Genomic DNA, 25,531 nt, shown 5'->3' with positions numbered 1-25,531 from the left:
TATCCGATTACTATCGGTTGCAGCATTGGGGACACATCAAAGGAAAATCAAAATTGTTGTTTCTATTTAATTCCGAGCATTTTCATATCTATTCAATTCCTTTTAAACCTTTTCTGGACTTCTACACATAATTCAAGACCAAAATTAGCCAAATCGGTCCAGCCGTTCTCGAGTTTTAGCGAGACTAACGAACAGCAATCCATTTTTATATATATTGATAAGTTACTGTAACTGTACTGTACTGTAAAAGTAAAGCTCTTGAGATGAATTTTTCAAAGTGAAAATGCGTTTCAAATCTCAAATATTTCATAAAAAGTCATAAAAAATAATCTGTATAATAAATTATCGCATATTGTATGCATCAATCTTTTGACATTTTCTTTTATGGAATAGGAGAACAAACGAGCGTACGGGTCACCTGGTGTTAAGTGATCACCGCCGCCCACATTCTCTTGCAACACCAGAGGAATCACAAGAGCGTTGCCGGCCTTTAAGGAAGGTGTAAGCGCTCTTTTGAAGGTACCCATTTGACTTGAATTCATTGTTTGTGTAAGGATGCTTCGTGAACACGACGCGACGGTCGCGATTACTGTCATTAATTATGACAGCAATAACAAAAATTATCAATAGTCATATCAAACAAATACAACGATTTATCAAATAAAAAGGTCGACAGGCTTTTTGATAAGTAAACCCCTAACACAGCAACGGACCGGCGAATTTTAAGTTCGCGGATGTGAACACCAATAAAGGCTGTGAATAAAACACTTTTTAGAGTATTAAAACAATTGTCACTGTGTATGAACATTAATATTATAATTTAAATTATATTTATAATTTAATGTATGAACATTAGATTTTTGCATAAACGGGTCAACTAAAATAATAATCAATATGTTATGTTTATAAAGTGATAACCCTCACTTCTAGGATTAATACACAAATAAAATTTGAAAAACAAAATTTTATGAACGATGCGGGATTCGAACCCACGACCTCCGGCGTTCCGTGCCGGTGCTCTAACCAACTGAGCTAACCGTTAAATTTTATTTGAGTATTAATCCTAGAAGTGAGGGTTATCACTTTAAAAACATAACATATTGTTTAGATTTACAAGAGCGACATCTAAAGTCGGGGTTGAGCAGGTTATCAACTGTAAATTAGATCCTGTAGATGAAGCCACAACCTGAGAGTTGAACAAAGCAAACAGAATTTTATAACGAGGCGGTACTCGAACGGTTAGCTCAGTTGGTTAGAGCACTGGCACGGAACGCCGGAGATCGTGGGTTCGAATCCCGCATCATTCATAATATTTGTTTTTCAAATTTTATTTGTGTAAAATAATAATAAAAAATTAACTTTTACGCAAAAATGTAATGTACGAGTAAAAACACAGTTACAATAACACGGGTTTATAATCCTTTAAAAAGTGTTTTATTTAAACCACTGTACATCCAAATGGCTGATAATATAAAGCTATGATAATAGTTCTAAAATTCCTGACGACAGCTGTCTCAATATTTGTACTGGTAATTCAAACATATATATTTAATAACTAATTTACAATGTATATTTACATAGTCGGGTATGAGACATATTTTACTGAATGGTATGAGTTAAATTTATTGAATGTTAAATAATTAATACCCCAAGGTTCAATGACGTGTGTCTTTTAAATATTAAAATAACAGATTATGTTTTTTCTCAATTTTCTACATTAATTATAATCAAACTTGTGGACCCGACAGACGTTATCCTATCCGGAGTTCATCCATTCATTCATGGACGGAATTGAGAATCTACACCAATATCAAATTCACTGGAACACACACAAAAAACATCAAAATCGGTCCAACCGTTTAGGAGGTAGTTCAATTGTGAATCTAAACCATTTGTCGAATCCACCTGAAGACATACAGAAAGTTTCATTAAAATCGGTCCAGCCGTTAAAGAAATACATATATATATTAAGATACATAAAAATAGTGTGTGTATTAGAGGGAAATTATTTCTTTTATTTTAAAACTTGTATGTAAATTGCAATTACATAGGTATTGAAATTTATTTAATTTTCGTCCGTTGGTTGTGATTCAGTAGACATATTAGTAACAAGAGGCTTGGCAGCTGTAGTATGAAACAAATGGTCTAGTTGACCAGCTAACGTCAGGGTGTCGAATTAGCGTGACGGTGAGCGCGCGCATCGTAATAATTCGCTCTATTTTTTTTACTAACGCGCCAAAATAAGTATAACTTGAAAATGAACCAGCTGAAAATTATAATAGTTAATTTTGTATAGGAATGGAATAGGATTTGAGCAGTTGACTTCTAAGAGACACATTGTATTCAATTTAAAAACTCAATAGTAAGTATTTAACAGTCATCATAAGATTGTAGCCTTTTTTTATGAAAAAAAAAAGGGACGAGACGACGAGGGCAGGACGTTTAGCTGATGGTAACTTCTTAACACACAAATTCAAATAAGAATCAAAAAAGCAATCAATAATTTAAACAATAATTGCAGTGATGAATCGACACTGATTTAGAAGCTACTAGAATTGACACAATATAGTAGGTAATATTTATTTAATATTGTTTAATAAATTACTATTTCTAGGGTTCCATAGCTAGATAGCAAAAAACGAAACCCTTATAGATTAGTCACTGTCTGTCCGTCCGTATGTCACAGCCACTTTTTTCCGAAACTCTAAGAACTATACTGTTGAAACTTGAGTAAGTAAGTAAGTAGATGTATTCTGTGAACCGCATTAAGATTTTTAAATACACAACAAATTCCGTAGCTAATTATGGGAAATCCCCATACTTAGCTACGGAACCTTTCATGAGCGAGTGGCCGCTTTTTACATTATATTATCGTGTGTGACAATCGCTATAGACCACACGTGCACAATCTAATTTCATCCCTACCAACTGTAGGTGCGCCGTTCTTCCAGTGTGATCTTAAAAAATTTCTTCGACGTACAAGCGTAGAATGGAATTAGCACCATGTTTCCAGATTTGTATGACATGGCTCATAAGGTATGCAACACTTCCGGTGTTGTGGAAACAAAATGGAATTAATAAAACTCAGTTGTACGTAATCTAGATTAAAAAAAAGATTAAAAGATTAATCTTAATCTGCATTCTAGACATTCAAACTATTTCACCTTATACTTTGAATTATTTATACTATGTACTATACATTAATTATACTTTGAACACTTTCACAACCGGAAACCGAGTTTACATGTCATAAGCAGCATACCTAAAACAGCTGTCAAAACTGTCAGCGATAAATATGAACCAAATCAAAATTCTAATATTTCAATGTTTCTATTAGCGACAACTACAAATCTGAAAGTTAGCATCTTAACGGGTTTATGTTTGGTTGATGGTAAAATGGAAATTGGAGTTTTTAACTCGTATACACGAGTAAACTAAGTTCAACGTGAGCTGAGTGCCAAGTGTGCGAGCGCTATGATGTTTTCCTCTACTTTCACTAGATGGCGCTCTTTCGATGCCATACCACTGACCTCTACTGTATACTACTGGACTGACAGCTGTCAAAGTGCTTTTGTGCCTGCTCGGTATTCGCCATTTTGGCGCTGTTGGCCATGCAGCGTGAGTCTGCGATACTAAAACTATTGAAGACAACCTCAGCAAGCATCGATAGATGATGGGAAACTATGTACAAAAAAATGTGTACTTTATTACGTTGATTCTTGAAGTATAAATAACACGGAAAACGAACAAAATTAATTCAAAATGCAAAAATACTTCAGAGTATTGTATCTTCCCTTGCAGCCATTTGCATTATACGTCAAAATTAGTTCTATGGACACTCGCGAGTGGCGCTTCAAATAGACACAAAAAATTTGCTGTCAAACATATGGAACAGTCTGTCCAGTGGTATTTACGTATGTCAGTGATGCCATACAAATCGTAGTAAACTTTTACGCGATCGAATAGGTAAAAAATCCCACAGTTGGTACTCTGAACACGTTCTTTAATGGCGAATCAGTCCTAAGCATGCACGGCGGTATCGTTCATACAAAAACCTACCGCTTCGTCAATTCTCTTGAACTGCCAGTTCCAATGCACCCGGTACAGAAATTGGCGGTGGTCAAAACGGTTGTCGTCAGGGCTGTACGACTCGGCGTGGTAGGACGGCGTCAGTACCGTCATCTTGTGGCGGTTTATCGCGTAACAGCGGAAGAAGTGCTTCACTTTTTCTGCCACCTGCAAGTTGTCGACAGCAATATTATCATAGAATAGAAATTGTATACATATTCACCATCGCATGGTTTGTAAAGCGGCTTTACTACAGTTCAGCGCAGCCCTGTTTCACTGCGACCAATGTGAATGTTAAGTATAGCTAACTGCTATGATTAATATACAAATAAAATAAATAAAAAATAAAAATAAAAATTTTATTTCTTACAGCTTATAAAACATGAAGTTATATTAGATTAAGTTAGTTTATCTACATACAATTATTAGTTTTGTTAGTAATTAATTTTGGTTCCTAAAATTTACTTGTGTTAGTTTTTCCTTAATCCTATATTATTATTCTTCATTCTGTAAGAACTCCTCTGTAGGTGAAGGCCGCCTCCAAAGATAGCCAGTCCTCTCTAGATTGGGCTACTTTAATCCAGTTGGGGCCAGCTGTTTATTTGATGTCATCTTCCCAACTAGCTACAGGTCTACCTCTCGTTCTTTTTCCCTGTGGACCCGCCCATGTGGTCACCGTTTTCGTCCATCTCTTGTCACGTAGACGCGCCACATGTCCGGCCCACCTTCATTTTAGTGACCGAGCGTGTTCTAATCGATCTCTTGCCTTGGTTATGTTTCTAATTTTGGTGTGCCTTATTTTTTGCATCTTTCTAATATTCAGCATACTGCGTTCTATACCCCGCTGACTACAATTATTTTATCCTTTGTTTTTTTGTTGAATTTCCATGTTTGGCAAGCATACGTGAGGCATGGTATTAGGCACGTGTTTAGTACTTTGGTTTTAATTTTGATCGGCATGCTGCTTTTGAATATGTCCTTCAGAGCCCAGTATTTGTTTCAGGTAAGCTGTGTCCTGCGTTCAACTTCTTGATCGTTACTATTGTGGTGTAAGCTAATTTGTTTACCCAGGTATATGTAGCTGTCTGTATATTTGAGAGGCTCGGTACCAACATATACTGCTCTCTTTTTTACTGTTAGTCATCAACATTGTTTTGGACAAGTTCATTTTCAAACCTACTAGTTTACTGGCATTATTAAGTGATTCTATCATATATTGGATTTCTTGTCCTGTTTCAGATAAGAGAACCAAATCATCTGCAAACCTTAGGTGACTTAGGTAGGCATCTTTAATCTTAATCGGCCTTTCCAATTGAGTTCACTAATTATTGATTCCAGTGTTGCTAGAAACAGCAATGGTGAAAGAGGGTCGCCCTGTCTTACTCCTCTTTTTATCGGGAACCAAGGCCCAGCTGTCTCTAGTTTGATTCTGCTCTTGCTGTTATTGTATATAGCCTTGATTACAGAAATGTATTCTTTCTCTATCCCTTGTATTGTTAGGCTTTCCCATATGCTTTTATGTGACACGCAATCAAATGCTTTATTGTAATCAATGTATGCAATGTAGAGTGGTCTTTTTTTCTCGCGGTATTTCTCAATCAGAAGTTCCAATGTGTGTATGTGGTCGATCGTTGAGTATCCTTTTCTAAACCCGGCTTGCTCGACAGGTTGACGCGCTTCTGATGTAGAGTAAATTATCTTATTTACTATTGATGAGAAGAGCTTGTAAATGCTAGGTAGCAAGCAGGCTTATTGGTCTGTAGATACCTATATCATTGGGGTCACCTTTTTTGTAGATAAGGATAATGTCAGATTCTGACCACTGGGTGGGTGTTTCTCCAGTTTCAAGAATGAGGTTAAACAGGTCGGTCAGGTGAATTATAAGAGTTGCTGAATCGGTTTTTAGTATCTCATTCGTGATGCCATCAGAGCCTGGGCTTTTCTCTTGTTTAAGATTTTTTGTTGCTGTTAGGACTTCGCTTATTTTAATCAGAGGTATAAGTGGATTTCTTTTGTTAGGAATTAGGTATTGATCTCTTCCAACCGTGCCTGTTGTTTCTCTGGTGCTGTATAACTTTTTATAAAATTGTATTGCTGCAGTGATGATGTCTTTACGGTTGTTGTGTATAATTTTGCCCTGTTTCAAACCTTCGATCCATGTTTTATGTGTTCGCAGCTCTTTATAAGCTTTCGTTGTGCCTCCAGTTTCAATTATGTGTTTTTCGATAGTGTTATATCTGTGGTTTGAATAATGATTCCTAATATACTTACTTATAAGCTTGGAAAGGGCAGAGATCTCATTTTTAGTTGCTTGTGATTTGGGTTTTGTCTTCTGACATTCCTTCCGTCTCTCCATAAGCTGTAGCGTGCGCTCTGCAGAATTTTATGTTCTTTATTTTTGTTTTGAATTGGTTGTAGGCTTCTGGTGATGGCTTTGACAATATAGTCATAATAGCTTTGGACTGTTTTATTTAACGGTGCTTTCAGTATTTTGTTCGGCTTTTCTTTGACTGTACATGTAATATCGTTACTCTGACGGGCCTATGGTCTGAGGGGAAGTTTATATTCAGTACTTCTATATTTTGAAATAACTAAATAACTAAACCGTGCCCGGTGTGATAGAACAAGATCGATTTCATTTTTGTATTTTTTATCAGGTGAGAGCCATGTCCATCTGCGTTTTAATTTTTTCTTATAAAATGTATTTACTATTGACAGCTTGTTTTCCATAGAAAATTCTATCAATCGCTGTCCCCTATTATTCCTCTCGCCATATCCGTTCGGTTTCGTCACTAGATATTCTTCCTTTTTTGGTTTACCAATTTTCGCATTCCAGTCTCCCATCAGTATGAAATCTTTATCTGATATATCAATCGCTTTGTTTAGTGTACAGTAGAAATTGTCAATCTTGTCTTTGTTAGCTTTTTCAGTAGGGGCATAAACTTGTATAATTGACAATCGCGTATCTTCGAATACCAAGTTTAAAATAGCAACTCTTTCTGACAGGCCAATGTAGCTCTCTATGTTGTTTTTGTGGCATTTTTTTTATTATAAAACCTACATACTAGCCAGGCGTATTTTCCGTGTAGCATAATATAAAATTGTCATACTCTTCTATTCTGTCCCCCTTGCGTCTAGTTTCAGACAGTCCTATTATGTCATATTTGATGTTTGATAAGGATTCATTTAATTCAATTAAGCGTTCGTATGTTGAGAGTGTTTTAACATTATATGTTAAAATGTAGAGTTTTCCAGATGTTCTAGTCTTAGTTGTGGTGATGTTAGGCAGTTTAGGTATTTTTGTTGCTAATTTTAATTTTGTTTTTGATTTTGTTTGATCCTTTGGAGGGTTTTGGTCATAATCTTCCACGATGACCAGCCGGCTTGGAAGATGTGTATTATTTTTTGATATTAGTTCCTTTATATTTTCCGTGTGAGAGTGGTGCTGTAGTTGCTAATATTTTTCATTGTTATTGCAGACTAGACGATCTTTGGGGGTACCACAAGGGTCTATTCTTGGACCGTTCGTCTTCCTTATCTATATAAATGATCATCCTAATCTTATAGAGAAAAAACATAATATAGTATTGTTTGCGGACGACACTTCCTTCACTGATTTTCAAAGTGAAAAGAAACCAAGCTATGTATGACGAAGTGAACGATATTTTATCTGACATCGTGTACTGGTTTAGCGCTAATAACCTATTGTTAAATAGCAAGAAAACTAAATTCATAAAATTTACCGTACCAAATGTCAAAAATGTAAATGCAAATGTTTTGTTAAATGGAGAGGTGATAGAACCGGTGGAATCTGCTATATTTCTTGGCATAACTCTAGATTTCAAATTGCAATGGGGGGGGCCCCATATTGAATGATTGGCGAACAGACTTAGTTCTGCAGCATACGCTGTTAAAAAAAATAGACAATTAACTGACATAGATACGGCGCGACTAGTATACTTTAGTTATTTCCATAGTATTATGTCCTATGGTATATTGCTATGGGGCAACGCTGCCGATATTAATACAATATTTGTGCTGCAGAAGAGGGCTATTCGCGCTATTTATAACCTAGGTCCTAGAGAATCATTGAGAGCAAAATTCAAAGGAATTAACATATTGACTGTTGCTTCTCAATATATTCTTGATAATGTGATGTATGTTCATAGGCTCATAAGTGAATTTGCCAGAAACTGTCATAACCATGATGTTAACACCAGGAACAGACATAAACTGATGATGCCTACTACTCGGCTAAGTCGAGTTAGTAAGTCTTTTGTGGGGCGATGTATATACTTTTACAACAAGATCCCAGAAAATGTTCAAAACAAAAGTATTAAGTTATTCAAAAGAATTGTTAAAAAACGTTTGTGTGGTAAAGGTTACTTTAACATAAATGACTTTCTTAATGATACCACAGATTGGGAATGGAGCGACCGCTCTCAGGCTATTAAATAATAAGTTTAATTGTACAATGTTACTTTGTAAATGTTACTTTAATTGTAAAACATATTTTTGATGAAAAAAAAAGCCCGCTGAGTTTGTTGCGCCCATTCTTCTCAGGCCTGAGGCATTCACTTTGGAATGGGTGGTAGTTTTTTTGACTTTCAATAAGTGATTTCACATCCTATTTTGAATAAAAATATTTGAATTTGAATTTATATTTCGCCTGGGAATCAGTATTTTGAGTCTTGTGCTTCTTGCTAGTCAACGTTCTAATTTCATTATGCCCGGCGAGGTTGGAGAGACGTTGAAAGCATTATTTTATTTTTGGCTGTTGTGTTATTTTTGTCTCGTATTTTTAGTTTCTCATATATAGCGTTTTGCTTCTTTAGTTGGTTAGTAGTGGCAGGAGAGGTAGAATAGTCTCTTTTACGTTTTTCACTTCCAGTCATACTTTTCTTGACTATAAGTTTGTCACAGTTTAGGACGGCGTAGTTGCCATTATTCCTTTCCTCTAAAAGCTTTGGGTGTAATTAATTATCTTCTCTTATCTAAGACTTCTTTTGGATAATCTTCGGAAATATGTATGTCTATCAATTTTTTCTTGTCTTTCAGAATATCACGTTTCTGCCAATTGTTTACAAATGAAAATAATACTGGCCTTTCCTTCTTATTTTTACTATATGGTTTCCCAAACCTTCGTGCTACATGAAAGTCTTTGAGGTTGAGAGAAATATCGAGATCACTACTTATTTTCTCTTTCAAATTTTTTACTAGTTCAGACGAAGATTGTTCGATTTCTTTTAGACCATATATGATCAAATTGTTCGCTCTACTGCCTCTTTCCAATGAAAAAAAAATTATTTTTTTTAGCATTTATTTTCCGATTTTAATTGTTCAATTTCACGAGTAAAAGGCACTAGTTTTTCATCTATCTGTGAAATAATCTCTTTTGTTTGTCGCCATCACAGAAATAAGCAACCTTGATATTATTTGGAAACGAACGTATTTATTAAATTAGTAGGTGTGGAATGACCGGTTTTTGAATGGTCGTGTGTAGAGTCTTTAAGATAGGTTCTTTTGTCTATGATTTCTGTACGTCAAATGTCAAGTGTCAAGCAAACTGTCGCATAAATGACAATATGCTGTGACTGTACTAGTAATATTTGGCAGATTAATTTACGAGTTCAATTATTTATTTCACTTATTTTCATATGCTCCGTAGTAGTTTCACTCTGTTATATTATTTTGTGATGCACTTTTACACTTCAAATATAATATTTGCAAATCCTTTTGTTATTTTGCACAATAATTTCACACTTTTTGAATATATAAACGGAGCACTGAACTACAATGTGTTTATGTTTTTACAGCCGAAATCTCACCCATGATTAATATATATCATTTTATTTTTATTTTTTCAACATTAGGAAACTAGATCGTTTATACGTCTAGATAGTCTCGTGCTGTTAGACAACCGATAAAAACAGGACAGGAATATTAGTTTTTTTATTAGAAGTTATATTACATTTTATGTTAGTGTAATTCTAAACTCAATTTTTTCGACGTTTACTCAGCTGTCATAGTCTATAAGACGTATAAATGATCTAAGACTGATTACAGGATGTAATCAGCTAGTGCATGCGCTAGGGACTCCCATAAAAATCTACCTCTTGCGGAGTACAGTTGTCCCAGGTGTGCACCAGCTTCTGAAACATGCTGAACGGTCCACACGCCTGCATCTTCCTCAGCCTCCCGAACTCTGACAGCTCAGCGTACGTCATTCCCATGTCTTCTTCGTCAGTTTGCGTTATCTTACCCTCGGCTAACGGTTCTAGTTCAGCCGTTGGTGGCGCTTGTAATATCTCCGACAGTGAGGGTAGGAAGAACCTAAAATAGTGGTAGAAGTGAGAATAAAACCAAATTAATAACATCAAAGGAGGATGGCGAGAATGGACCCACATAATTTAAAAATTAAGGAAGCATCGTACAAGTACAAGTTTATATTAATTTAAAACATAAATTTATACGATGTTTATACAAAAATTATTGAGGCGCTATGATATGGGAGTCAAAAGAAATAAATTATTAAAAGATAAGTCAACTTGCACTAACGGAACGTTTTGCACAATAATTGACATATACATTTTTGTGACATGACAGCCATTTTTATATGGATGATCCGACACCATCAAACTATCTATACTTACCTACTCAAATCAGTAATTCAGTAGTAATTCAAAATAAGATTCAATAAGATTATTATCGTTTTTTGATACTAAAATCAGTAGGTAAGTATCTTTAAATGATTCGATATCTTCTTGATAAATTGAAAAAAGAATGAATTGTGAATCCTCAATTATTAGCTGCTGGCCAACCTTCCACATTATATACAGTATGTATTTTACATTTATGAATTAAATGTAGCCACATACTTGTTATAGCATTTGCTGACGATATACAAAACATGAACGAAATCGGCGCACTAATTAGGTCAAAATGTAGACTTTTAATTTTGAGCGAATATTAACATGCTGTATATTGTAAAATCGGGTCACGGGGTTACTGGGTCAACACTCAATGATTCAATGAACTTTAATCTTTGCACATCAAAATGCGATGTTGCCATTCCGTGCTCTTCAAGTTCAAAGACACTAGTCGTTTGTCGAGCACAAGCGATGCTGCCTGTTCGCTCCTCGCGGTGACTTCAAACGCGTCGGGCCGTCCTACAGCGAAAGAACGCGAACGGGCTTAGGGTAGGGCACAATTTATCGACAATCTTCTTTTAAAGAAAATAATACCCGATTCAAAAAGCTATTAAAATTTAAATACTTAGCGCACAGTTTTTCTAGAAATATCATAAAAAACCTTAAAACACTACGCTTACTAAAAAACTTAGTGTATTTAATGAAATGAAATTAAAATGAATTTATTTAATTTTTTTTTTGCTTAAGTACAAAACAGATAATAATTATAAACAAAGGAGTAATAGTAAATAACAATAACGTTTTAAGCAGTCGTTCGGAAAACTCCCAGCAACGCCAAATGATCTAGCCGTTCACAGAGCACTGGATCCCCGACAATTCGAGCAGCTATGCGTTGCACGCGGGTAATAGGTTCTAGCTGATACTAGGGTGCGACCAGAGATGACAACAATACAAGCAACATATTTGGTGTTCCTGCGCTTTTGGAGAGCGCTAGAATCTAGGTCAGCTTGAAGTATTACCGTGATCTATTAATGACCCCCAGCTTCTTTAAAGCCAATTTGGCTTCATTAACACCTTCCAGATGACCTGTAGACATGACCGGACGCGGTCTTCAAAATCTACTCGCAGCCAGAGAGTACATCCTACCCTTGAAATTGCCGAAACGTTAACAGCAGATATTCTCCCCAACGAACACACATACCCATATTATTATTCACGCCGGTTTTTTTTGTGCGAGTGAGGAACTTAATCCGAACGAGTTTGGTCCGATCGTACTGTCGTCATAGGACGACAGCATGACTCTGCCAAAACCCTTTTAGTCACTCACAACTCACAAAACAGTAGTTTCGTTAGTTTAATTGTAAAAAAATACTTGCTAGAAGTTCATTAAATTTATAATTTAAATTATAATAACATTCGAATAACACAAATATAGTTGTATCCTATCGTTGGGTAGGTATTTGGTGATGGTTGCTAAATAATGTTAAAAAAGTATCGATAAACTATAATTGTGAGGTATTCACTATTAAATACTTATTTTTTTCGTTATTTGAATGCTCACTACTTCAGTCACCACTCATCAGTGACCAGTGTACCGCAAGTCTTCTGGGCGAATAGATTGTGTTTGCCTTTCGAATGAATCAAGCGGAAATGGACACTTTCTACTACTGTATGTGTGTACATGTGTAAATTGTGTTTTCAAGTTTGTTAATTGTTATTGCTTGTACGGTGAATTTGACATTTATTTTTTCTATGACGTTTGCGAATACGGGTGAGTTTTTTTGAATATAAAACAAGATGCACAATATTGAATTTAAAGTTCAGTTCATTTATACCGAAATAAAAGTGTTCGTAAGAATGAACATTTTATTAACAAGAATTTTTATTTCGTCGCAATTATTCAAACAAATCAAAGGTGAAGCCGACGATCCAGAGGTCACTGCTGTCTCTTAGTATATTTATTTAAATATTTATTTTGTTTGAAAATTTCACTTTTTCAATTTAAAGTTTTTAATTAAATAATAAATTTTGCCATAGTTCTGTGGACTAGTATTACTTATATTTTTATTTATTTCATAGGTATGCAGACCATACTGTATATGTTATTACCTTTTAGCAAACATGTATTAAGCATAGACATAAGATACAAATTATTGATTGAACAATACTTAGATATTGATTAAGAATTTTACGTTACATTTTACTTTTAGATATATCTTTTTTCTCCCACTTTTTTAGGCTTACTTATTTGCTTTTTTGTTACGTTCTACAATTATTAATAAGTTTCCATGATGTACGCCACTTCTTTCAGTGGGTCTTAAAATACATGCATTCTCGCCATCCTCATTTGTAAATACGATATTTAGCATACGGGCTGTCCCCGTACCCAATGCAATCTAACAGTTGTTTTAATTCTTATGTGTCTGCTAAGTTTTCATGTATGTACAGCAGTCAATTCTGAATGGTTTCGCAACGGATTTTTTTTTCAAGATATTTCTCCGATACTACTTAGTTGAAACTAAAAAAATCGTATTACTGGGTCACCCACATGTACGATGGATTTGGATACCATAATGGAGAGTTCCCCGATATATTCATAGTTTATAAGCTTATAATATATATATAATATATAATACATATGCGGCCAAGCTTATTAATGCACTGTTTTAATTACATTGATGTTAGTTCTGGTAATGTCCAAGCTTTAGATTACAAGCTTATGAGTTTTAAGGGTTATTTTTATTTTATACAAAAATTAATTGTCCAATGCCTTACCTACTCTTAGCGTATTGTAAGAAGGACTTCAAATCTGTCTTAGAAATGCCTCCGATAGGGTTCACATCGGCGCTCGAACAATCATATTTGGTTAGGTAGCCTCTCAAAGCCTCGTCGACGTTCGAAGACCCCAATACTAAGAGTCCGCCGGGGCGCCCTCGGACCCATAGCATCAGCTGAGCGAACAGATACGACAGTACCATACGGAGACGGGCCTGAAAATAAAATCATAACTTATAGTTAAACTAGTTTCTAACCGCGACTTCGTCCGCGTGGAATAGTTAGTTTGGGCAGTTTTATTTTTTATTTTTGGAATACTTTTCAAATAATACACATACAAACTGCTCTTTCCGCTGCTGGCGGCGCTCTTCTGATACAGCGAATATCCCTTGTCATTGTGGACAGTCTCTTTAATAGTATTTCCCTGTGAACTTTATTCTCCTATTTCATCCCCATGTAGGTCAAAGTTTCAAAAATGCTCGAACAAATACTTATAAACTACTTCCTATCGAATGCCTAAATACAAAGCTTTATGGTATCTTCGATAATGACAAACTTCAATCCCGGTAGGTGCAATCATTTATATGATGAATATGAATATTGTTTCCGAGTCATGGATGTTTATATGTATTAATGTATGTTTAAGTAAGTATAATGTATTAAATATATCGTTGTCTTATGCCCATAGCACAGTCTATGCCTAGTTTGGGGCAAGAGAATTTGTGCTAAGGTGTGTCAATATTATATATAGTATTATTATTATATTATACTTAATAATCATTGTGTGAATATTATATACTTAATACTTATAAGAGGGTCAATATTATTATTATATTCGTACAGTACCCACAGAACTTAGCATGATAAATGTACAGTGTCGTAATCGTCGCATGATAAATGTACAGTGCCCACAGAACTTAGCAAGATAAATGTACAGTGTCCTGATCGTCGCATGATAAATGTACAGTGCCCACAGAACTTAGCAAGATAAATGTACAGTGTCCTGATCGTCGCATGATAAATGTACATTGCCCACAGAACTTAGCAAGATAAATGTACAGTGTCCTGATCGTCGCATGATAAATGTACAGTGCCCACAGAACTTAGCAAGATAAATGTACAGTGTCCTGATCGTCGCATGATAAATGTACAGTGCCCACAGAACTTAGCAAGATAAATGTACAGTGTCCTGATCGTCGCATGATAAATGTACAGTGCCCACAGAACTTAGCAAGATAAATGTACAGTGTCCTGATCGTCGCATGATAAATGTACAGTGCCCACAGAACTTAGCAAGATAAATGTACAGTGTCCTGATCATCGCATGATAAATGTACAGTGCCCACAGAACTTAGCAAGATAAATGTACAGTGTCCTGATCGTCGCATGATAAATGTACAGTGCCCACAGAACTTAGCAAGATAAATGTACAATGTCCTGATCGTCGCATGATAAATGTACAGTGCCCACAAAACTTAGCAAGATAAATGTACAATGTCCTGATCGTCGCATGATGAATGTACAGTGCCCACAAAACTTAGCAAGATAAATGTACAGTGTTCTAATCGTCGCCTGATAAATGTACAGTGCCCACAGAACTTAGCAAGATAAATGTACAATGTCCTGATCGTCGCATGATGAATGTACAGTGCCCACAAAACTTAGCAAGATAAATGTACAGTGTTCTAATCGTCGCCTGATAAATGTACAGTGCCCACAGAACTTAGCAAGATTAATGTACAATGTCCTGATCGTCGCATGATAAATGTGCAGTGCCCACAGAACTTAGCATGATATATAATATACAGTTGGATCGAATTTGTTTTGAATGGCTTATGTAACGCGTAGCTTAAGCAAAGGACACCGATTGAACTTGTGCTTTGAATAAATCAATCAAAATATTCACCAAAGAGATACAAATACAATATAATAATAAGATGAGCTTTTACAGCGGCTCAGTTAACACAGTAACATAATTTTAATTCACGATGTCACTTTAGGTATCACTAATATTTTTGGGGAGATTTTTTGTGTCTTTTTAATCAAAGTTAAACTCATATTTTATCATTAGACTACCTACATTTAGATTATAATCGACAAGAAACTTAATAATAAAATGTTTTAGCAGGCCTGTCTCACTCCCCGTGTAGGTATCGAAATCGTAAGTACGTGCGCCGACCTCTACAGAGTAAGCCAGCCAGTAGGGACTCAGGGGGGTGCAACTTCCCTACATTGGCACATGAAAAAAACTTGCAATGAAAGTGCTGCCACCTATTCTATTAGGTACGCTACAACTTCACCACGATAGCGATAATTTAACATACATGATAGATGGATAGATGGAGCTAGTGATAGCAAAAAACTCACTTAACTTACTTATTAAAGACTTCACTATTGTATTGTAATCATTGCATGGCTCTCCTTATTTAAAGGTGACTGCTGAACTTTAAAAACGAATAATAATTTCCACCCACTCAAAACAAACATCAATATACATTTAATACGGTCTACAACAATAGTAAAAAGTAAAAACTATAAACATAATTAGCGCCATCTAGCGACGGTACACTAAGAGCGTAAAAATAACGCAGCGCCATCTCTTGGCCTGGGCACACTGATTTTACAATGTAAAAACATGAGTTGCACATTTATCTCTAGTATATAGTGTGTTATCTATGGACGCACGTGCGCTTTGGTGTCACCTACTTCACAGTTCCGACCGAAATTTTAAAAATGAAGAAACATAAATAAAGCAATAAATATTAAAGGCCATTGCGAACGAAATTTAATTTATTTAAGCTTCCTAAAAACACTGAAACAATCTAATTTAAAATGATTATTATTGTATTTATTTCCTATTTACTAAGTAGGTTTGAATATTTCATTGTCCTCTAACGCCTACATTACTATCTGCTATTTTAATTCACGATTACATACCTATTTCTATTATAGAAAAAACTCAGTTATTTTAATAAGATGACCTATACTAGGAAGGTACACTTTCAGGTAAAAAAGTCAAACCTAATTTCGTCAGAAGAGGTAAGAAACACGCATTAGAAAGAGAGGCAAATTGTAGGTGAATCAAAATGTAGGCTGTGTGATCTGAATTACACCTTATTGTATGACCGCAAGAGTCCCTATTTCGTTAATTGGTTTTGCGGAGTGAGACTTCCGTACTTGTACTAGGTATTATATATTCTTTCATTTTAGTCTTTAATATTAATTGAAGGCCGTTACAAGCAATGTTACCTGAATATTCTGCAAAGCCAGATTCTGCCTCGGACATCCACCTTTGCCTCTGAACTTGGGCACGAGGCTCGTAGCTGTTGTAAATATACCGATCACAGCACTGACGGCTGAATCGATGACTATTGAGAAATGATAACTTCCTATTTCACTGGCAAGCTGAAATAATTAATCTTGTTTGTTACCTATTACATATAATCCACATTTTTTTTTTTTTTGAAGAAAATGATACTATTTAAAACCCAACTATGGAATGAGCTTCCTGGCCCAGTTTCTAGGTCGATACCACATTAACGGAGATAAAAAAAATCCTAAAAAAAAGCCGATAATGCGCCGCAACACCATAGTGTGTGTCTGGTGTAGAAAGTGAATATCAGCGGCGGTGATGACTTAAAGGTAGGGGTATATTTAATCCCACAAGTGAGAAAGACCGCTTAAAGTAATAACAATAAATTGTTCAGCATAAAAAAATATTTCATTAGATTTCCAATTATTTTTTCAAAGCAAATTTTTTGGTAAAAAAAAAACTGTACCTCACGGCTCACATATTATATAGTAATTTGAATGTATTATTTTCTCCTCAAGTTAATATTGTAATATTCTTCTGAGAAATAAAGTTCTTAAATCGTAAATCGTACCTGCGAGGCTCTCTGTTTAGTTTCATGACTAGAGTTCTCTGTGGCCATGTAGCACGTGACAAGCAATCTGTTGCAGAGCTCCATGGGATCGGACGGAGTGTAGTCTGACTGACACAGGATCTTACGGACGTCACACAGCACCTGACTTTCTAAAATTAAATACAGATAATATTATTTATAGTTATTTATGCAACTGTTGTGTAACAAGTGGTATTAAAACACGAATGGGGGGTTTGTTTGATTATATGCTTAAAGGTACTAAACTTCAACGTAGCTGTGTTATTCGAGATTTGGGTGTTCACCATGATTCAAAGTTACTTTTTGACACTCAAATTGATACGATAGTTAATAAAGCCTCTAGAGCTCTTGGTTTCATCATACGTAACTCAAAAGACTTTAAAAATATCAAAACTTTAAAAATTCTGTACTGTTCATTTGTCAGGAGCAATCTAGAGTACGCCTCTCAGGTCTGGCACCCATCATACTTGAAGTATGTTAACCGCATCGAAAATATTAAAAGGAAATTCCTCAAACATCTTTGTTATCGTGTGAAAGTCACATACCGCTCTGATGACTACCTCAATCTTTGCAGTAAACATCACCTCCTGCCTATTTTTTTTTTTTTTTTATGGAATAGGAGGACAAACGAGCGTACGGGTCACCTGGTGTTAAGTGATCACCGCCGCCCACACTCTCCTGCAACACCAGAGGAATCACAAGAGCGTTGCCGGCCTTTAAGGAAGGTGTACGCGCTTTTCTTGAAGGTACCCATGTCGTATCGTCCCGGAAACACCGCACAAGGAAGCTCATTCCACAGCTTCGTGGTACGAGGAAGAAAGCTCCTTGAAAACCGCACTGTGGAGGACCGCCACACATCCAGATGGTGGGGATGATATCGTAACTTGTGGCGTGACGTGCGAAGGTGAAATTCGGCGGCAGGAATCAGGTTGAACAGCTCTTCGGAACACTCCCCGTGATAAATGCGGTAGAAGACACACAATGAAGCGACGTCTCTACGCAACGCCAAGTGATCCAGCCGTTCACAGAGTACTGGGTCCCCGACAATTCGAGCTGCTCTGCGTTGCACGCGGTCAAATGGATCGAGCTGATACTGGGGTGCGCCAGACCAGAGATGACAGCAATACTCCATGTTAGGCCGGACCTGCGCTTTGTAGAGCGCTAGAATGTGGGCCGGCTTGAAGTATTGCCGTGCTCTATTTATGACGCCCAGTTTCTTTGAAGCCAGTTTGGCTTTGCCCTCCAGATGGCCACGGAATTGGCAATTGCTCGAGATTTCGAGACCCAGTATTCCGATACTAGGCGAGGCTTTAAGGGAAGTGTTCTCGAAGAGCGGTGATACGGCAAATGGGGTTTTTTTAGTGGTAAACGCGCAAACTTGAGTCTTCTGGGGGTTAAATTGGACAAGGTTCAACTTACCCCAATCCGCGACCTTCTCGAGAGAGGACTCGATAGAAGACACAAGTTTCACCCGGCACTGGTCGACGTTTTCCCGAGAGAGACCTGCATGGCCCGTGTATACGGTATCACCAGTGCTGTCGTCTGCATAGCAATGCATGTTGGCGGTGTCCAACATATCATTGATATGCAGAAGAAACAGCGTGGGAGATAGCAAACAGCCTTGGGGCACTCCAGCGTTCACGGGCTTGGGATTCGAGCAATAACCGTCGATAACGACTTGTATGCTGCGCCCAGTGAGGAAGCTGGAGGTCCACTTGCATAAGCTCTCGGGAAGCCCAAATGATGGAAGTTTTGCGAGGAGCGCCTTGTGCCATACACGATCCTTTAAATAATCGCCGCGAAATAGCCGATATTACTCTCCTTTTAAAAATAGCCCAAGGGCTAATTGACTGTCCAGACCTTCTTGCTAAGCTTCAGTACAATACCCCTATTAGATTACTGCGACAGCATGATTTACTAAGACTTCATCACACTAACCTAAACTATAACAGAAATACTTTTACTTGGCGAGCTAAGTAATAGCTTCAACAATCTGTCAAGTAGTGATAATAATCTAGATCTCTTCTGTTCAAGCGTAGACTCTGTAAGACGTGCCTTAGCCAACAAATTCTTTACTAATAACCCTACATCTTCTTAAGTTTTTACATTAACTTTAACTTTAATGATAATGAAAATTGTAATTTTCGAATTGTATATGCTCACGTTGTCAGTTAATTTTTTCTACTCTAGCACTAATTGTGGAAACCTATAATTGGCTCTTCAAAGTTTTTAAAGCTGTTGGTTTTCCAAATAAATAAAATAAAACCTAACTATCAACAATATACAAGACTTTATCTACACCCACAATATGAATCCTCTATAAAAGATTCTAAAACAGTAAGCTTACTGCTAACATTAAAAAAGCCAGTCCTAGTAACCATAATATCATCGGAAGGAGTGCTATTATGAAAACGGATGATGTGATGTTGTACTGAATTTCATTACTACACTCGTTTGGATGATGTAATGGTTATTAGGACATTGGGTGTTTTAATGTTATTGCCAACATTAAGCTACCTGTTTTAGAATCTCTAATAGAGGATTTAAAGCATGGGTGTAGATAACATAAAATACTAAAACGCGTGAATATTGAATTCCTACAGACCAAGGAGGCAGAATCATCCAGATTGTATTTTACGGCCCATTTTCAATATTCAACAATAAAGAATAAATTCAAACTTAAATAAACTTTAACTTTATTCTTTACGATTCTTAACTAACTATGGCCCTTTTGAGAAAGCTCATGGTCGCTCAGAGGGCAATGGAGAGGGCTATGCTCGGAGTTTCCCTGCGAGATCGAATCAGAAATGAGGAGATCCGTAGGAGAACCAAAGTAACCGACATAGTCCAAATTATTGCGAAACTAAAGTGGCAGTGGGCAGGGCACATCGTTCGACGGACAGATGGCCGTTGGGGGCAGTAAAGTCCTCGAATGGCGACCACGTTCCGGAAGACGCAGTGTTGGTAGGCCACAAGATGGACCGACGATCTGGTCAAGATGGCCGGAATACGTTGGATGAGGGCATCGCAGGACCGATCGTCGTGGAAATCTTTGGGGGAGGCCGTTGTCCAGCAGTGGACGTCTTCCGGCTGATGATGATGAAATAAACTTTATTTATTTACGTTTAAACTAGGCTCTTTTGAGTCGACACGAAAATATTTCTTTAAAATTACTGAATCTACATTGTTCGGAAAAGTAGTACTCGTGAGATGAACATACAACAGCAACTATTTTAAATCAAATAGATTATTTTATGCCTGTAAATATACCTTCATAACAAATTAAATAGTTTGTTAGGTGTTGCATCCAATATATGAAACGTGTTCAAAGTTAAAAGCATTTTTTAATATCAAATATTCCATAAAAATATTTAAAGAATAATATAATTTAACCCATCACACAAGCCACTTTGCCCGTTTTCTCCCTCTTATTATAAAAAAAAGATTGAACTAAACAATATAAATTAAATCTGCAGAAAACCAGTCTAATATCAATACTTGTTCAATAAATAATTCATATTCTTTTAACATACATACGTAACAATTTTTTTTTTTATTCGTTTGGACTTCGTTGACAGCTGTAGAGCGGTACAATTTCAAACAATCGCATATTTAATTCTAATCGTCATCGGCGCCGTGGCTTAGTTGGTTAAAGCGCCTGTCTAGTAAACAGGAGATCACGAGTTCGAATCTCGTCGGGGCCTATGTGGAATTAATTTTTTTTTTTCGCAGTGTAGCTTTGTTTTTTATATTAGCAAATATAAACTTTGATCTAACATGATTGTTTCAAATACAAAAAATTTTAGCATTTTTTTTTTATTTTTTATTGAGTTTTAATATGATTGGGCTTTACATAGATCCTCCAAATGATCAACATAAACAGTTTTATTACGTTCAAATCTATATTTTATAATAATAATATAATATTGACACACTTTTTACACAAATTATCTTGCCCCAAGTTAAGCATATATAGCCTGTGTTATGGGTTACAAGACAATGATATATTTAATACAATATACTTACTTAAACATACATAAATTCATACAAACATACATAAAAACATCCATGACTCGGAAACAAACATCCATATTCATCATATAAATGCTTGCACCTACCGGGATTCCAACCCGGGACCTCTAGCTTAGTAGGTAGGATCGCTAACCACTCGGCTATACAGGTCGTCGTTTATAGAATAAAGATTTAGAAAAATATAAATAGATATCAGAAAAGCTGCTGTGATTTCAATTCACAACAAACTGGAAAGTAGCTAGTTGCCATAGAATTATTATCGAGGCCATTTCTGAGATCAAATCCATAAAATCTACATTTAATTATATTATTGTCTTTTTGACTAATGAGGCATTCGTCACGCGTCATTTCACATTGAATCACACAGTAAAGTGCCACTTAAAATATGAATAATGTTCATCTGTTTAAGCCAAAGTGATTCAAACTTCTACTTTTACATTGATTAATTTTCACAACTGGTTTACACGTGTCAGCCTTAGATAATTAATTATACGTCTAGATAGAGTCTCTTGCTGTTAGACAACCGATAAAGACAGGCCAGGAATATTAGCTTTGAGTGTGTGACAGTCTTTGTGTTAGTGTGCGTGAATTGGTCAAAATAGAGGGTAGTTCTAAACTAATTTTTTTTTGACGTTTTCACAGCTGTCACGGTCGATCTAGACGTATGAATGATCTAAGGTCAGAGCAATATCATTATATTGATTAGTTATTGTGTTAACAAGCGCTACCAACGTCATGGAGCGATAAGATATCATAATGAATAAATAGGATTTATTTGACTACTGTTATTTATGAAAATTTCTTGATGTAGGCGTCACTTTGCGGAAATCGATAATTATACAAATGATTTGAGTTTTCTTTAGTGTTAATTCCGCCAATATTTGTCCTTAAACAATTCGACACGTGTTTCGCCTCTACAGTGCCAGAATCTGGCATTTGGCGAGACAACACGTCCTGAGGATGCCTCGTGTAGAGGCGAAACACGTGTCGAATTGTTTAAGGGCAAATATTGGCGGAATTAACACTAAAGAAAACTCAAATCATTTGTAATATTATTTATTACTGTCTTAGTAATGTTATTTAATATAATTATCACTATGACTAGAAATAACTATAATAGCATACAATATTCAGTTCTTTAGTTAAATTAATCTGATCCGTGTAAATTAGTTGGCACTTCCCCTTTGATACTTGCCAAAGAAAATTTATATTTTTCGGTGTGTGATTTTATTTAATCGACCTTTAATGATCCTTGACAAAAAATCCAAAAATTTTATGACTAATTTTGACATTATTAGTAACTTACTATGTAAGTGAATATAAATTTTATGAAATATTTAGAGTATTAAATAACAAATAAATATCAAAAACTTGTCTAATATTGAAATTTGAATTATATAATGATGGAGATTTAACATTACCTATTTTATAAGAGTCGCAATTTTTTTTATTCATTTCAATAGTTAGAAAATTATTATATTGTACAGAAAAAAAATATAATAAATAGTGCAAGTTAGGTACCTCCTTTCTGCACAGCCTCACATATCTGGGTGCACATGGAGTATACAATGCAGGCTGTGCTCGTAGAGTCAACTCCTCCACTCAGCGGCAGAAAGAATCCTCCTTGACCTGATCTCCGCAAGTAGTCCCAAAGCCAGCATGCCGGACCTACCAATGTTCAAATTATTATTATTAATCGCCTTTTGACATTTACTTTACTTGTAATAGCATAATAATGTGTGTTATAAATTCGACTAGTGGGTCAACTCTTTTATTCTGCCGCTTAATACCTACAAAGCAGTCCCTACGTCTATTTAAATATATGATGTTGACACAAAGACATTTATAATGGCATGCATATCTATCTATCAGTACCTAATAGAACTTTGTTGAGGCATAAGAACAAAATAATCAAGTTCATTTTACAATATTTTTTCATATAGGTACATGGCATTAAAATACGTGTACCGATACGCAAGTCAGCGGAACCGGTACGACCGAGAACGTCGTGTGTAGAGGTAGTGGGACGCCGCGTCCCACACCATCTTACTGCACCCTATCGTTTAGCCGCAGAGTAGCAATAGAATAATAGAAATAGTGGTATAGAAGCAATAGAAATAAGTGCTTGTGCAGTGTTCGTTTGTGGCAGACTGCTACCACACCTATTTGTGGCGTAAATCTCGGTGCACATGAAATATTCCATCTAGGTTTCAGGATGATGGGCCCAATGGGACGGATGGGATGGGTTGTATCGAAGGTCAGTAATATTATGTAATTGTACAATTGGCAGCTATTCGATTTTTACCTCGTGTTGTGTTTACTAAAGTGCCACCAGCTGTTGAGACCTGACATGCTTAAACACAGAATATAGAGTATGTATTAGTAACAGAAGTCTACATAACAGTCATTACACCTTTTAAAGAAATAGCTACTTAAGATGCCCGGCAATAAGGGTAATTTTAAATCGTACTCACTTTGTAACTGCGTTGGGTTCGTAACACATTGATATATAAGTAGATGCACACTACAATCTACTCGCACTTACTTATTGAGTACCAAATCAGGGCTACTTAGCTATTTACTGTGGCTGTAAGTTCGGGCCTGCTCCTAAAATCGATATTCGATAAATCGTGGCATTAGTCGTATCGAATCCTACTCTTAGTTACATCGTAATCAATGTCGAAACGATGATTGAACGAACGAAACATTATTAGATATTATCGGTCCTAACCCTACTCTTAGTTGAAAATGTCAGAGACGAATATTCGAATTTCACAAATAATCAAACGTCACTTTTACGATAATCTCAACGACACCTCCTAGGCCTTCGATGCTATTATCGTTTCAAGTTGTATAGATATATTTGCCGTACAATATACATATTTAATAAATATTATTGAAATAATTATATGTGATTTACTATTCAACAGGATTTTTTTACTACTAAGTCATTTAAGTCATTTTGTTCATCGTTTATGCATAGAAATAGTGCAAATAGCCGCCTGAGAAATAGGAAGTCGATGAGAAGGGTTGAGTTACTTTTTTTTACATTTTATTATCCGCAAGTTTTGTATTATTTATTCAATTTTAAATGGTCATGTTATATTCATTACATATTTTTATAACATTTACATTATGTGTAAATGATACATATATGTCACATCAAATCGCACCCGAGCAAGCTAGTTTCGTTAAAGGTAGAGGAACACGAGAGCAAATACTTGTGATCCGTCAAATCATAGAGAAAGCTAGGGAGTTCAATACCCCTCTATACATCTGCTTTGTTGATTTTCGGAAAGCATTTGATACTGTTAAATGGACAAAACTTTGGCACGTACTATCACAAATGAGAGTACCTCTGCATTTGATACAACTCGTCAAAAGATTATACATAGATGGTACAGCAGCTGTTCGGGTGGACGAAATAGACTCGACAAATTTCAAAACAGAGGGTGGCGTTCGACAGGGGTGTATCCTTTCACCTTTACTATTCAACATTTACACCGAGCACATAATGCGGATTGTTCTCGAGGACTAAGGCACTGTCGGAGGGCGCAAAATTTGTAATCTCAGATATGCGGACGACACTACACTACTTGCCCAATCAAAGGAGGATATTGAAGAACTACTAACACGTTTGGAAATAACCAGCTTTGAATTCGGACTGGCCATCAACAGAGTTAAAACCAAGATGATGATAGTAGACCGCGTAAATAACAACAGGGTAGAATTTCAACACATTGCCAACTGTGAGGTGGTGCCAACCTACACCTATCTTGGTTCTACTATCTCCAATACCGGAGGTTGCGAGCTGGAAATCCGAAGGCGATGTGCTATAACCAGATCTGCGGTAGAAAAGCTCAATAAGATCTGGAAGGACAGAAGGATCACCAAAACCACCAAGGTTCGACTTATGAGGTGTCTTGTGTTTCCAATCTTCCTCTACGGGGCTGAAACCTGGTCCCCTAGACTTCAAGACCGCAACAAAATTGATGCCTTAGAGATGTGGTGTTGGAGACGACTCCTGAAGATCCCTTGGACGGCTTTCCGAACCAACAATTCCATCTTAAAAGAACTTAAGATAAAAGAAAGGCTATCGTCGAC

General features: G+C 36.2%; 1 protein-coding gene and 1 non-coding gene across 2 annotated transcripts in view; one reads left to right on the top strand and one right to left on the bottom strand.

Annotated features, from left to right (window-relative positions):
* Window positions 1-25,531, bottom strand: part of LOC126970623 (glutamine-dependent NAD(+) synthetase) — a 40,361-nt gene that overhangs the window by 6,430 nt on the left and 8,400 nt on the right. Inside the window, exons 7-12 of the mRNA XM_050816672.1 lie at window positions 22,949-23,095; window positions 17,378-17,526; window positions 16,743-16,898; window positions 13,494-13,708; window positions 10,182-10,401; window positions 4,060-4,236 (exon numbers count right to left, since the gene is read on the bottom strand). Coding sequence (XP_050672629.1) covers window positions 4,060-4,236; window positions 10,182-10,401; window positions 13,494-13,708; window positions 16,743-16,898; window positions 17,378-17,526; window positions 22,949-23,095 — 1,064 coding nt within the window. The remainder of the gene's footprint in view (window positions 1-4,059; window positions 4,237-10,181; window positions 10,402-13,493; window positions 13,709-16,742; window positions 16,899-17,377; window positions 17,527-22,948; window positions 23,096-25,531) is intronic.
* Trnat-agu (transfer RNA threonine (anticodon AGU)) lies at window positions 21,026-21,099 on the top strand. The gene has a single exon. It is a non-coding gene; the product is annotated as a tRNA-Thr (tRNA).

Source organism: Leptidea sinapis, chromosome 21 (assembly GCF_905404315.1).
Source record: "Leptidea sinapis chromosome 21, ilLepSina1.1, whole genome shotgun sequence".
Classification (NCBI taxonomy): domain Eukaryota; kingdom Metazoa; phylum Arthropoda; class Insecta; order Lepidoptera; family Pieridae; genus Leptidea; species Leptidea sinapis.
Note: the sequence above shows the minus strand (reverse complement) of the source record. Positions and strands in the feature narration are given on the sequence as shown.